Raw genomic sequence first — 15609 nt, 5'->3', positions numbered from 1 at the left:
ATTATAATTTTCTTTAAATAATAATTATAAATATAATTAAAAAATTATTTTGGTGTTATTTTTTTAAAATTATTTTTTATAATTATAAAAATAATTATAAGAAATTATTTTGATAAAATAATTATAAGAAATTATAAGAGAGAGAAAAAATAATTTTGATTTTAGATTTAATTTTCTTGTCATATGTCAATATTATTTTATTTATTAGTCAAATTTATGCCATCTTAACTACCAAAACCAATGCCACTATAGAACTTTTCTTTTATATATATTATTGAAAAAGAAAATTAAATTTTGTAAATAATGTTATTTTTAGAAATAATAACTTTATTATTTATTTCAGAAAAAAACATACATAGAATATACCTTCAAACGAAGTAGTAAACAAATAGAAATTAAAGTATAATTTATTTTCTCAATTTTATTTTATATTTGACAAGGTAAAATTCACTTAGAAAAATATAATAAGAACCAACCCTTCCCTAAAATTAAAGCATAACCACAATTAATACTAATATTGTCTAATAACACCAAATATTTAAATCAATACAAATAACACAATATTATGCATTAGTCTAAAGTCTTATGCATTTTAAACATAAAACATTAACTTATAGTCTTATAATGACTAATAACACAAAATATAGAATATTAAGATAAAAATACATAGAGATACAAATTATATTTGACATATAAAAAAAGAATAAAGACAATAAATTAGTATATTTTGTGTTAACACTAATAAGAAATATACTTATTTTTTATTTTCTCTTTTATTATTTTCATCAATATTTCATAGTTATATGTTTTATCACTATATTTTTCTTTCCAAAGTTTTTCTATGAAAAAAATATGAGTAAATTAGACTCTTATAATTTGTTTTAGTTTATCATTAAACAAAATACAAAAATATTAATGTTTGTATCTCTGTTTATTATTTTCTGTTAATAGTATTTTATCTTATCGTATTCTAAAAATCAAACATAGTCCTAAAGCACTATTATTAATGCTAAAATTATAGTGCTAAAATTAATTTTATAAATGATTTGATATACTTTTAACTTTAATACTTGTTAATTATTTTTTCAATTTACGTAGGTATTTAAATAAAAAATTTAATTATTACAAAGTACAGAAAGAAAAAATTAAAAAATAAAGAGTTGATGACGATCGATAGAGGAAGGGATAAGAATACATGGAGAGGAGTTGCGCATTTTGCTCCAAGACCGTATTTATTTGCCTTGTTCTTGAATGGTTTGGCGATTAATTAGTTGAGGCACACGAATATGAATGATCTGATGATCTTTACTATCATTCTTCTTTTGTTACCCTTCCTTCACTGTGTGAGTGATTTATTATTTCCATGCATTCAAATCCAAATCAGTGAAGGTTTTTGCAAACATCATCAAGATGATGAATGGAAAAGCCTCCGTCTCTAAGGAACTTAATGCCAAACACATCAAGGTTCCATTTTCCCTTTACTCTTTATTTTATTTTAATTTATTTATTGATGCTTTCCAGTTGATATATACAGGTTTTAGAGGGACTTCTTAGGCTACCTGACAACAGGGAATGTGCAGATTGCCGGAATAAGTGTGTATTATTTTCTTCAATAATCAAGCCTGAGAAATTTTTTTTTTTTTAATAAAAGAGATATGAACTTATCTATTAATTAATGTTTTCAGGGCACCACGATGGGCAAGTGTGAACCTAGGAATTTTCATTTGCATGCAGTGTTCAGGAATTCACCGAAGTCTTGGAGTACACATATCACAGGTTTAATTTAATTTGATGCATCTTTCTCTCTTAATTATTGTATGTAGCGTTCAATAATTCTGATTATTTGTAATTAATTAAAAAGGTGCGGTCTACAACTTTGGATACATGGTTGCCAGAACAAGTATCTTTCATGCAACGTAAGAAACTGCTAGCTTACTTTCTTGCTAGAACTAATTAGGAAAAGTGTTAGAACAAGAGTCATATAAAGGGTTTATGGTTTAATTCAAATATGCAGTTATGGGTAATGTGAATGCCAATAAGCACTGGGAGGCTGAGCTGCCGACAAATGTTGACAGAAATCGATATGGAATCGACAAATTTATTCGCGCCAAGTAAATATTAAATCTCTTTAACGATGAAGAATAATAATATAATTAGTCAATTATTATATACATTATGATTTATGTATGAAGTAATTTAAAATTGAAGGTATGTGGATAAAAAATGGGCTTCAAAACATGGTCTACAAGCAGCATCTGCAAAGTCATCTGAAACATTGAGGAATCATCAAAGGAATAGAAGATTGTCTCTTGAGGAAAGCATTCTTGTGGGCCACATGGCACAAATTCAGCCGCCACAGCCGCAAGTAGCAAAATCTCATGAGGTATCATCTTTTCCAACAACTTGTATATAGTCACCGTTTTCATAATATTGTATTCTTGAATTATACCTTTAACATAATTTAATGAGTTTAATTTTAATGTATATAATCATATAATTACATATTTTTTTAGATGATTATTCACGTGGTGAAACGAAATATATTCATAATATATTTTTATTCTATATTTTTAAACATGTCTGATTAATTACGGACAAAAAATAATAAATTTTATTAACCTTCTAACAATCTTTATATAATTAGATACACGTGTAAAATTATTTTATACTAAAAAAATATTAAAATTAAATTATAATTTAAGAACGATGGATAAGGATTTGCATTTTAAAATACAAGATAGATACCAAAATCTTTTGCGAGGTGGTCGGAGTTTTGACATCAAGTATACTAATATGGATATGTTTCAGAAAGATTTTTTTAGTATCTTTCATTTTAGTTTAAGGATGAATTATTTTATATTTCAATAACATACATAGTTAGAGATGGCCAAAGTTTCCAAGATATATAGACTCGTGAAAATTATTATTGGTTACAAGGATAAGGATGAAGAGTGAAGTTGCTGACTTGGTCCGATGAGAATGGCCGGAGAGAAGTCTTCACTAATAAATAAGGGCGAAGAGGGAAAAGGAGATATCCACACACTACACACTAATAGGGACCATAAAAGCAACTCAAATGAGAAGGATGCTGCATCCTTAGTCCCTTCAAGTGTCGGGTGGGACAGTTTTGTTGGAATTGAAAGAGAGGGACCAAAAACAACAAACTCATCCCTTATATATTAGGGACCAATAATTCCATATTTTCTTTCAATAACATAAGTGATCACACATGTCTCTTTTCAACGGAGATGAGAATCCATTTTTGATCCTTTGTTTACCCACAAATGCTAACGTAACTTGATCCCATGTGGGGTTTGCTAGTTGGAATTATCATTAAAGAGTCTAAGGTACAACTAACACATGTACTCTAAGAGGCATACACTAAGGTTAGAGGAGTGATAGAGACTCAATAGATTTTGTGATTTATAATTATCAATTAGTTATCACTAGTATTTTTAATAGTGTGAGATTACATGATGTGAAATTACTCATTTTTCTTTTACTAATAAAGTGTTAGCCAAATTTTAATTAGAGTGCTATCTCTAGACTTTCTCCTAAGGTTATTATTAGTAAAAATTTTAAAATTTTTTATTTTGATAAATGAACTAAAACGAAGTTATATATTTTTTTATAAAAAAATTTAATTAATAATTTTGATATATGTTCTTAAAATACATATTAGCTAAATCATAAATCTAAGAATTGAATCAAACCAATTAATTTAATCGAATTAATCAAAAATTGATGATCAGATTAGTTTGATTCAAGTAAAAAGTTAGTCGACAAAAAACTTGTCAAATAATTAAAAAAACCAATCAAAAAATTAATTAACTTATTGAATTTATGTGATTTTTTTGGAGTGCCTCCCTTTCATATAGTTCACTTAATCCATGAGACAGAATATATTCTATATATAATATATTGTGCAATATGAATCAATTAGTGGGTGATCATTGAAAAGTTCATTTTGTGTTTCTAATAATTCAGATCCCCTCAGGTTTGGAAAGAAAGAAAAGTGCACCACAAGTAAAGATCCGGGGGCCATCGGCATCACTTGATTTTGATAATCTCACAAGAAATGGAAACAGTACTACCGTTGATCTTTTTGCCTTTCTTAATTTCAATGATAATAATAATAATAATAATAATAATAATAATAATAATAATAATAATAATAATCAAAAGGCTGTCTTCTCATCATCATCAGCAACTTCAACTCCTACAAGCTGGACAACATTTGATTGTAAGATCACAACAATCATATATAATTATTATATATTCTTGTGTATTGTGTTTTTTCAACTTCTAAATTATTAAATCAAATATTATTTATGTTTGCAGGAGATTACATTATTTGTATGTAAATATGTACAAGGGTGTTAGTATATAGATTGTTGCTTTGGGTAGGTGTAACAAGATTACATAGTTGCAGAGGATCTTGCAGTGTGGCAAAACCTTTGTGGTGAGCAATATTGGTTTTGGTGTGTGATTCTTTTCCCTTTTTTTTTTCAGTTTATACATCTCCAATTTGATTTTTTTTTTCCCTTGGTTTAGTTTCCATATTATCATCGATGGCACTTATAATTTATGTTTCTGTATATTCCCCTAGCTCCCCTTTTAAAATTAAAGAAAAAGACAAGCAGGTCTTCGATTTTTTAACTGAAAAATAAATAAACTTTTTACTAATTGTAAATATAAAAATATTTCTTATTTTATAAAATGTGATATATTTAAATTTTTTTATTCAAAATATATTATGACAAATAAATCTCTAAAAAAAATTTAGATATTTCACGTTTTAAAAATTAAAAAATATTTTTATAATTTTAATTAATCAATAACTTATTTATATTTGAAATAAAAGATTATGAAAATAACTTATTTATTTACAAAGTGTACTATTTTGATTGTTGAATTGCATTCCTGTATCATGCATTCAGTTATATTATTTTAGCAATTCATATCATAGGACACGTGGATTCTAAAACTTGATATTTTTTTAAAGAAAAAAAAAATCAAATGAACCCCTAATTTTTTAGCTTTTGACAAATTGATTTTCTAAATCAAACGAAATACCCTGGGTTGAAGAAGTAGAAGAGAGGGAAAAATGATGATAATTTAGTAGTGTAAAAGGCCAATTTTGCATGATTTTAAAATATCAAAAAGCCAAGTTACACTTTAAAAGTTAAGGAATAAAGTACACATGACATATGGTTTTAAGGCCAAAATGTAATATAGTCCTCTAACTATGAAAAATATTAAAAAATTAGTAAAATTTATTGTTTTTAATTAGTAGTTAATCAGTAATATTCAATTAAAAATATAGACTAAAAATATATTATTAAATTAATAAATTAAAAGAATTAAATTAATGACTAAAAATACTTATAAAAAATAATAAATTTTAATAATCCTTGAACTTTATTTTCTACTCAACTATCAAACAAAATACTAATCCTTATTACTTTCCATCTATTTGTTGCAAACAGATTTATTATAGTTAGGATTGTGTTTTTGCAGAATTGAGGAGCATGCTAAGCTTACTATTAGGATTTTAATTATTAAAGGCTGCACCACTTTGGCATTGATATCTTTCGTGTAGCTCCCTAGCTATGACTTATTAGTTGCTAACGTAGCCATTTTGATGATTGGGGAATTGGTAGTTTTGATCAAAGAAATCTGTAATGTTTTTTGTTATTCCTTTTCTTCTTTCATATTCACTTCAGATTGGAGAGTTGTAAATGAAGTATGCCACGGCTCATGTTTATATACGTATTTCTTTTTTCTTTTTTTTTTTCCTTGTTGGAATCACTTCTCTGCCTTAATAACTTCCTGCATTGAATTTTGGTCTTGACCATTGGCATGTAATTAAACATCGGTTGTTATTTATTTGACTGATTAGTTTGTGTAATTAAATAAGATAACTATTGGTTTGGTTTCAATGTTGAGAATCAAAATTGAAATCATTCCCAATGTAATTTTTTATTTAGAATCATCCTTAATGTTTTATTTCGTATTAAAATCATTTTTTTAATAAAATTTTTAATTTTATTACAAAAATACTCATATTTTAATAAATAAAAAATAAGTAAAATTAAAACAAAAAAAGAAGAAAAGAATGCCAGAGGAGGGGAGGGAAGGGACTGGGGAGAAACGAAAAGGGGAAGGAGGGAGGAAAAGGGGTAAAGGAGAGGGGGGACGGGGGACGACGCCAGCGGTGAAGCTTGGAGCTCTTGCAAAACTGCATCCTTTGACTGATTCAGCGCCAATCCATTACCCTATTTCTCCCTGAATCGCTGGCACCCCACCTTCGAGTCCCACCTCCTGAACGCTCCCACCAGATCGGTGAATGGTTCCGATGTAACGGCGGTGGGAGTGAATTGAGCGCTTCTACTGGTAGTGGTGGTGGTGATGGGGGAGAGGGAGGAGGGGAAGTGGAAGAAGCCGGAGAAGAAGAGAAGAAAATGAAGAGGAGCATGATGGAGATGGTGATGGTGATGTTGATGGGTTTGGGTGGCACCAGCAGCATGGTGTTAATGTGGTTACATCTCTGCGTCGTCTCTGCCGTCGGGAAGTAGAACGCGAAGCGCCAGTGGGTCTCCAACCGTCACCGCCGATTCGCCCATGAGCTGCCGTCGGGCCTTGAATTTGCTGTTTTTGTTGTTTCTGCATCCGTTTTTGCTATTTTTGTTGCATCGGAATTTTGCTTCTTTTTCTGCATCTGTTAAATTTTGCTTCTTTTTCTGCATCTGTTAAATTTTGCTGTTGAATTTGCTTCTTTTTCTGCATCTATGTTTCTAATTCTTTTGTTTTTTATTTTGCTATTAAATTTGATATTGTTGTTTCTGAATTTGAATGTGTTATTGTTGGAGTTCTTGAATCTGATTATTAGTATTTGATGGAAGTAAGAAAGGTGGTGGTGGTGAAGTAAGGGAGGTATTAGTGGTGATAATGGAGGATATTTTTGTCTATAAAAATTTAAAATGACGATTTTAATACGAAATAAAACATTAAGGATGATTCTAAATAAAAAATTACATTGGGAACGATTTTGATTCTGACCCTCAACGTTAAGGACCAAAATAATACTTATCCCTAATTAAATTAAATGTAACTGAATCACAATTCGAAATATTAAGAGTGATAATGTTAGAGAAATAAATAGACATACAATAATTAAAGTTATAATATTAAATAAATTAATTTTAAACTGTTTATATTGATTTTTGATTATGTCTCAAATATTATTGATTAGGAGCCAATAATTTTAGTTTACGAAAGTAACTAATTAACTAGTGTTAATTCATATAGATTAAAAATAATAAAAAATATAGTCAATTGACATTTTTCGTATAAGAATTTACACATACAAATAAATAGATTAAAAAAATGAGGTATTGACTATTACAATTATTGAGTATTTTTTTAATTTTTATCTGTTTGAAATTAAATAAAATTGTGCTAAACCTTTTTTCTTAATTAGTTGACCAAGGAATTGGCGATTAGTTAACTAAAGAGAAATTGAATTACTAAGGAAATAGAATTCAATTATATATGATTTTTTGTCAAAAGATCTTTGCATGTATTAAAATAGATAATCATGTGGATTAATTTTTTTAAAAAATAAACATCTCCAAGACCTTTAACATTCTCTATTCTTGGTTTCTTTCTAAATCTCTAATCCCTCTCCCTTTTCTATTCTACAATCTTAATTGTTAATCTTTTATTTCTAGATTCACAATCCTCTTGCCAAGGTTTGATTAATCTAATTAAAGATTAAATCAGACGTTTCTTATCTTAATCTGTTAATTCTCGTGAGAATGATATCCACTCATCTTGGTATTACTTGAACAATTTGGTGCACTTGACAGTATTCGAGAGCATTCGATTTCCGCTAATCAAGTGTCTTGCTAAGATGGCTTGGCTTAGGGAGGAGGATTTCAAGGCTTTCCTCGAGAAGATATTAACTGATACTACATTGTTAGAGGTGAGGAATGGGCTGCAGATGGGGTCGGGATCAAATTCCTTCCCACGAGCTATAGCATATATATGGGTATGTAAACGATCTTACAATTGTTCGAACTAAAGGAACCGAGTAGGTCAACGACGGCCAGAATTCAAAAGATCCAAAGCAGAGAAAGTGCAGTAGATGCGGGACGTTGAGTCATCAGCGAACACATTGTCCTAATTTGCTATCCTCGAAAAACTCATTTATGAGTAGTTTGTTGGAGTGGGCGGGAGTGATGCACAAACCTAGATTTGACCATAATAACCTTGTACCGTTCTTTCCATTTGCACATATGTTTTAAATTTTAAATGGAACATTTATGTCTTTTGGGTGTTATTACAGTCTCACATTCACTATATTACATCGTAATACATTAAAATCATATTGATGAAGTTAGGATTAATGTATAGAAAATAGTTCTCTGTATTATTCCTATGATATGGTCGTTGATGCTTTCAATTTGTAGGCACCATGGGTGGACACAAGTCAAATTGTCGAATCATTAGCCATGGACAATGCTCATGCCACAAGTAATGTAAGTTTTCATTCCCTAATTCTATTTGTGTATAAACCTGTTTGTGAAAAAATTTAATGGTGTACTATCTATTATTTAATGGTGATACAATTTAATTTTTAGAATTCTCCACCAAAAAAAGGAAGAAAGCCATAGTTAACCTCCCGGCAATCTTCCCCCGGTTCATGAGTTAAACCTCCTTGATGCCATGAATGAAGATATAATAATTTTGTGGTGTTTTTTTTTTTTTGTAGCCGTTGAACGAGGGTATGCAAATTAAAGAATTCAAGATAGCACATCCCATTGTGAAATGTACACTATGATGAAATATTATATTTGAGCAATAGACATTTTGATACCGTTGATATTGTGTGTGTTCCTTCATCAAAGAATATCATGCCTTATTGTTACGTAATATATCCTGTGTTATTCAATATTACCGTCTATATGAATTGAGTTACTATGCTGACGATGGGCACGAGCATGAGATTTAGATAAACATTTTGTATTTAGTTATTTATCTTGTCTTGAATCTTTATGTTAGAGGATTTTTTATTATCAAATACTAATCGTCTATTATTTTCAAATGGAAAAAAATAATTGAAAAAATGGCTATTAAAATTGACGGCGATGTTATCATTTTTTAATCTAAAATAGATAAAAATAAATAAAAAAGTAGATGACAACATTGTCGGTATTTTAATAATTAAATCGACGACTATTTTGTCAACTTTTTTGTCGATTTTACCTAAGATTATCGACAGTCAAGTTGTCGCTTTTATTAAATATGTAAAAATCTTGAATTTATATTATCGACAAAATGGTTGTTGATTTTATTTAAAATTTATCGATAACCTGGAAAGCAGTCAATTTTATTAGATTTTTGAAAAATCAACCTGTTTAAAAGCGACATAGCACATCATCTATTTTATTAAATTTTTGAAAAATTAACCTATTTAAAAGCGACATGTCATACTATCGATTTTGCCATTAATTTGGCTGTCAATTTTAATAGTGTTTTTTATAGTAAAAGTGCATAAGAAATGTTGATTTACATTAGTCATTATATTTTGTGTTTAAAACAAAAAAGGAAAGGAAAGGTTGATTTGGAGTAAAGAATAATATTTTGTCTAAAAGCAATATAAATTTATAAAATTATTTTGCATTACGGTTTATTTAGTTTTTTAAATTAATTTCAATTAACAAAATGCCATGCAAATTTTCTTCAAAATAACTTTTTTTCAATACTTAGATGTGGTTAGTTTTGCAGCTTATAATAATAATAGCAGTAATAATAACTTTACTGTAAAATTTTATATAATGCAGATACATTTTTTTGAAATCATCCAATACTAATTTGTAATATTTCTATTTCAATTTCAGTAGCCAAAATTTCACGTAATATTATTTAACAATAACTCGGTAATTTATAACACTATGAAAATAAAAGAGTATTTTGATAGAGTAATTTTTTTAATATAATATTATTATTTTTCGATAACAACTTTATTGAATTAAATAAAATAAATCATTGTTATTTTGCCTTTGAGAGGCGACAAAAAATTTATTGTCTCAAAAACTCAAGCTACCAATGGCATATGACGAGGCAACGATAGAAGCACTACAAGCCACTATTTTTTGCATATATCAAGAGTTGCCGAAGTAAAAGGAAATGCACCACTGCTTACCACCTTATTAGAAAGATGGCGTCTGGAGACACATGCCTTTCACTCTCTTATTGGTGAATGCACTATCACCCTTGAAGATGTGTTACATATCTTCGGTCTCCCAATTAACAGAGAAGTAGTTACAGGAAAAACAAACAGGAGTGCTACTTTTTTCGCAAGTCAGTGTTTGGCAGTTTTAGGGAGAGAGCTGAGATCGGATTATGACATATTAGGCATGATTAGGATATCATGGGTTCGTTAGTGTAGAGATATACAATGATTGGACACTCTAGCATCTATTGAGACAGACGTCCGGTGTCATATTGCTTATTTGCTTGGCACAATACTGTTTTCTGACAAGTCAACGGCTACAGTTAACTCGAAGTGCCTGTCACTCCTTCGTAATTTATCTACAATCAAGAACTATCATGGGAGTTCAGCATGTCTGGAACATTTATATAGGTCGTTATACCGGACATCACGATACACATCTAAGGAGTGTGATGTCCCCCTTATACTGCTATATGTTTGGGCATGGGAGCGCATGCCATGGCTAGCACCCATTCCCAAAGACATGCTTCTAGCTGCTGCTTTCTATTAGCTCAAAGGTATTAGCAATTATTTGTTATGTTTGCCTTTGATCCATATGTTAGTGATACAATTTATTCTAATTAATTAACATGTTTCAAGGTGGAGTCATTGACGACGAGCAACGCATTATAGAGAAAAAACAATTGCACAAATATGATAGGAGTTAGATGGTATGCCGCCAAATGGGGTATATGCATAGAATTTATTTTTATTCTTCTTTTGCATTTCTGTCCTAATGTAACATTACTAAGTTATTTTATGGATATAACTTTTTGTAGTTGACCTGGCATCCATACGTAGAGGTCGTTCAGCCGTTCTCCCCAACAAGTTTGTCACTCACTTGCATCTCTGTCGCACAGTAGGTTTGTTAATTTGTTTCGACTGCGTTGAATGGCATCCAGCAGACTGAGTTAGATGCTAATTTGGTTTCGCTCAACCTTTACCTAGCCAAGCAAGAAACCTTGAAAACGCTCACTGCAAGAACGCTACCAGACCCTAGAATATTGACTGAAAGGACAAGCATAAAGTTTGGGTGCATTTATGGACACAAAATTAGACTTCCCAAGGATAACGAGACTAACCCAACTGAAGATTACAATGACTGGTACAGAGCAATGGTGCACGAATTTCCACACTTCGTACAACTGAACCACCAAGTGCATTGGGTCGTCCAGGTAATACCTGAGCGAGTCAGGGTTGATCTCACGAGGATCGTGGTTTAAAGCAAGCTATGGTTATCTTGTAGATCTTAGTCAGGAGGGTAGAAGAGTTGCTTGTTTGTTTAAAGCGCATAAAAGTAAATTAAAGAAAACGTTACTCAATTGATGGTGAATGCAATGATAGGAATATGGTTAAGGCCTCGGAGATACTTTGTTCCTCTGGATCAATTTGGTCTTACTGTCTACGCCAACTATGAATGATTTCTTCTATGACAAGCTGTACGTGATCAACACCGTACGGTCGCGGTTGCTAATCTTCTTCCAGTGCTGAACCCCAGATTTAGTGTGGATCCAGTCTGATTGAGGGTGAAGCTCCTGCAGTTCATTCCCCTTGATGATCCTACACAAAACTCCACAGACAAGGTCGAATCTTCAAGATCAGAGAATGTTGCACCTTGGGTTCTAGCCTTTACCACAAAGACGCTAATCTCCCCATAACACGGATGAACTGGTGTCTCAAAAAGTCCCCAACGAAGTTATGGATTAGCCATCTAACAGATGTATAATCAAGCTAGTAGTTCAATGCTTTTCAGTTACGTAGTCACACAAACCCAAAAAGAACACGGGTGGTTGTTAGGCACGCGGTCTTAGGATAAAGAACGAAGATACATCTTAGAATAGAGGATCAAACACAAATTGGAAATAGAACAGTAGTACTTTTATTAATCCATAAAACTCAGCAGAGCTCCTAGCCTCAACCTAGGAGGTTTAGTGACTCATACTGATAGAGAATACAATGATAAACGTGTAAAGTGGTGGATGATGGGCGAAGATCCTTAACAAAGAGTGGTCTTCTACTTTAAATACTAAACTAATGACTAAGGATTACATAAAAAGGGTAAAACAGTCTTTTAGTGCTAAAATCCACTTTCGGGGCCCACTTGGTGAGTGTTTGGGTTGAGCTTGCTTGAGATCCACGTGTTAGGAGGCCTCTAGGGCATTGAACGCTGACTAGGGGGTCCTTCTTGGGCGTTTGAACGGTAGCTATCCCCTTGTGGGCTCTGGACGCCTGGATTGGGGTAGATGGCTGGCGTTGAATGCCAGTTTTAAGCCTTCTCTTCTAAAGTAAAGTATGAACTATTATATATTTCTGAAAAGCCTTGGATGTTATCTTTCTATAGCCATTGAGAGTGCTCCATTTGGACTTATGTAACTCCAGAAAAGATCTTTCGAGTGTAACGAGGTTAGATCCAGACAGCATCTACAACACTTTCTCTGTCTTTGAAACAGACTTTTGCTCCAACTCCACAATTTTAGCCAGAAAATACCTGAAATTGCATAAAAACACACAAACTTGAAGTAAAATCTAAAAATGTGAATTTTTCACTAAAACCTATGAAAAATTAATAAAACTTAAATAAAACATGCTAAAAACTTTATGAAAATGATACCAAAAGCATATAAAATATCCGCTCATCAAGCAACATACGGCCGTCATCTTAGATTATCTCTACTAGCTAGCCAAGCAGGTCCACAGGCAGAACAACCACATCCTCTACCCCTAACATCACATGATGACTTCCTAAGTACCTACCACCACCCCCACTGTCACATGATGACTTCCCTGTGTACCTGCCACTACCACTTCACGACTTTGCTATGTGTGAACCATACATGCCTCGGCTTCCGCCATAGTATGTTCTATTCTACAAAACTTATCAACAACATTCATCAGCAGAACCATCATACGTCCCATATTATGAACCAAATCCGCTACAACTAAAATAACCGAAACAACAAGCAAAATCCTCAACCCCACCACAAAAAATCCATTGTACGAGGACCCAAATCAACAACCTCAGTCGCTTGTGGAATAGTGTTATGACCCATTCGTAGATGATGTGTTATTCTGATCAGTCGTAGTGGTGGGATTATTTCAATTCTTACATGGCTAGTACTATGCAGGAGGTGGAGTAGTGACAAGTGCAGCTGCAAAAGCAACACCAGCCATAGGTCCAAGACCAACAGTCTTATACTAAACCATTCTCCACTCTTAGATTATCCAATCCTCATGAACCAACAGCTTCGCATCAGACTGGAGGTAGGCAATTTGTTGATTTAGTAATGAGTGGCAGTGACAATCGTCGTAGGTTTATAGCACATCCCCTATTGAGTCTGAATATAATGGCGTCGCCTTTATTCGAGGAATGTGCAATGGATAATATGCAGGACCATATGGCAATCTCTGATGGTGATGATACTGTCGTAGAAAGTATGCAGAATGTTAGGAAACTAAGCAGTATGCCGATGCATCAGTATCGATTGTGAGACACGGATATAATCTTCAGGCATCCATTGCTTCACCAGACAAATTGAGTCTCTAGCCATTCATTAAGATGTTTAAAAAGAGGAATAAGATGGTTTTTGGTGGCCTCAAGAAGAAGAACTGAAGGATTTGTACTACTAATTGTTGTTAGAGTTGTATAATTTTAGTGCCTTTTTTGTAGTAGAAAAAAATTGTTCGACTTTGCATATAATTTTTGTACATGTCTCAAGAACTTTGTTTATATATTTCACTTTTAACTACCAAATGTATACCGAATTACATACATCACAACATCATATATAATAAAAACAAAATAGTAGGTTCATAACAAATACTACGAAGTTCCGTCAACACCGTCTGAGCTCAAACCACCACACTGAGGGCATCGACTATGGCTATGTCCTAGACCTCCACAATGACTACAAATTCGAGGATCACGCATTTTTCGCGAGTCTATCTCGTTCAAGTAATGAGTTGACTTTGGTCACCTTTTTGCCACTCGCTTCAACAATGGATTAGGGATCATTTGTGATCCCTTGTACGCAGGCCATGTCTCCTAATCGCCCAAGAACGAACTCAACCCTATAAACTTTGTAAAGTTTGTCCACATTGTATACATATTGGACATACACTTGCCAATCAGGACGTTTGTTTGCATAGCAAGTAAGCACATGGCGACAAGGCAATCCTCCATTTAAAAGTGCCCACATTAACAAACCTACTGCGCAAGATTAACCCTGACTATGGCACTATTAGTGTTGTCACAGACCTTGAAAACTTCATTACATCAGTCAAATCTGGTTACCATTATGCTTCCCATCCACTGCATATTTGCTTCCAACTAAGTAGTGGCAAATTTTGATAACTTAAATCCCGCACACCTGCACTCATGAGCCTCAGTATTCTTCCGGGTAAACAACTCATTCAATTAGTAAAAGGCCGACCTTACTAATGCTGTCGCTAGGAGGTTGCGTGCACCCTTCAAAATTGAATTTATACATTCCACCAGGTTGGTCGTCATGTATCCTCAACGATGACCCTCGTCAAATGTCAATACCCAGTGCTGAAGTCCAATGTTATCACACCATTAAATGTATACCTCACATCACTTATACAACCTTTGGTAATGCATGTTGTACTCCTTCTGAGTCCTAGAGTAGCATGCAATGTGTGTAATACAATATTTATATGACACATTCAATTATTTAATCAAAAACAAAATTAAATCGAACTACAAATACCTATATTAACAACAAGGTTATGCAAGTGTAGAGTCTTGAATCTCCTTAAGAAGTTGGATACAATGTTCTTGATGCAAAAGATTTGCCATGTTCTTAGAGGTCACCACGCACCATTACTACGAGCTATTGCTGCCCTTATAGACTCATGGTGGTTAGAAATCAGCCCGCCACTATCTCGAGTTACAACATGCCTCCGTAAATTAGTCAAGAAAAATTCTTAGGCACTAGCAGTCTCACCCTCAACGATGACAAAAGCAATGGGTACAATATTTTGGTTTCCATCCTATGCCACCGCAACCAAAAGAGTTCCTTTATATTTACCATATAAATGTGTGTCATCAACTTACACCAATAGTTTGTAGTGTCGAACACTTATACATGGATAAAAACACCAAAATATCTGATGCAGTATCTTTGCACCATCCACCTCCTCTTATCCATGATAGGTGGGGAGAGTCTCTACTTGAATAGCTGCTCCTGACATTTGATAACACATGGTTGTGCACCATATCGGCAATGATCCATAGGACGCTTCCCAACCACCAAAGATCTGTGCAATGGACTTTTGCTTGGCCAGCCATGCCTTGCAATAACTAATAGTTT

The 15609-nt window shown here is 32.5% G+C and overlaps 1 protein-coding gene across 1 annotated transcript; it reads left to right on the top strand.

The window, feature by feature from the left end:
* Positions 1 to 1303: 1303 nt before the first annotated feature.
* LOC107490733 (ADP-ribosylation factor GTPase-activating protein effector protein 2-like) lies at positions 1304 to 6578 on the top strand. Its single transcript, XM_052261845.1, has 9 exons — positions 1304 to 1464; positions 1535 to 1593; positions 1686 to 1776; positions 1862 to 1916; positions 2015 to 2111; positions 2209 to 2383; positions 3988 to 4166; positions 4342 to 4360; positions 6264 to 6578. Exons 1-9 carry the CDS (start codon positions 1411 to 1413, stop codon positions 6576 to 6578), a joined length of 1044 nt encoding a protein of 347 aa, XP_052117805.1. The 5' UTR covers positions 1304 to 1410.
* Positions 6579 to 15609: the final 9031 nt, after the last annotated feature.

The sequence above is a fragment of the Arachis duranensis genome, chromosome 5 (assembly GCF_000817695.3).
Source record: "Arachis duranensis cultivar V14167 chromosome 5, aradu.V14167.gnm2.J7QH, whole genome shotgun sequence".
Lineage (NCBI taxonomy): Eukaryota > Viridiplantae > Streptophyta > Magnoliopsida > Fabales > Fabaceae > Arachis > Arachis duranensis.
Note: the sequence above shows the minus strand (reverse complement) of the source record. Positions and strands in the feature narration are given on the sequence as shown.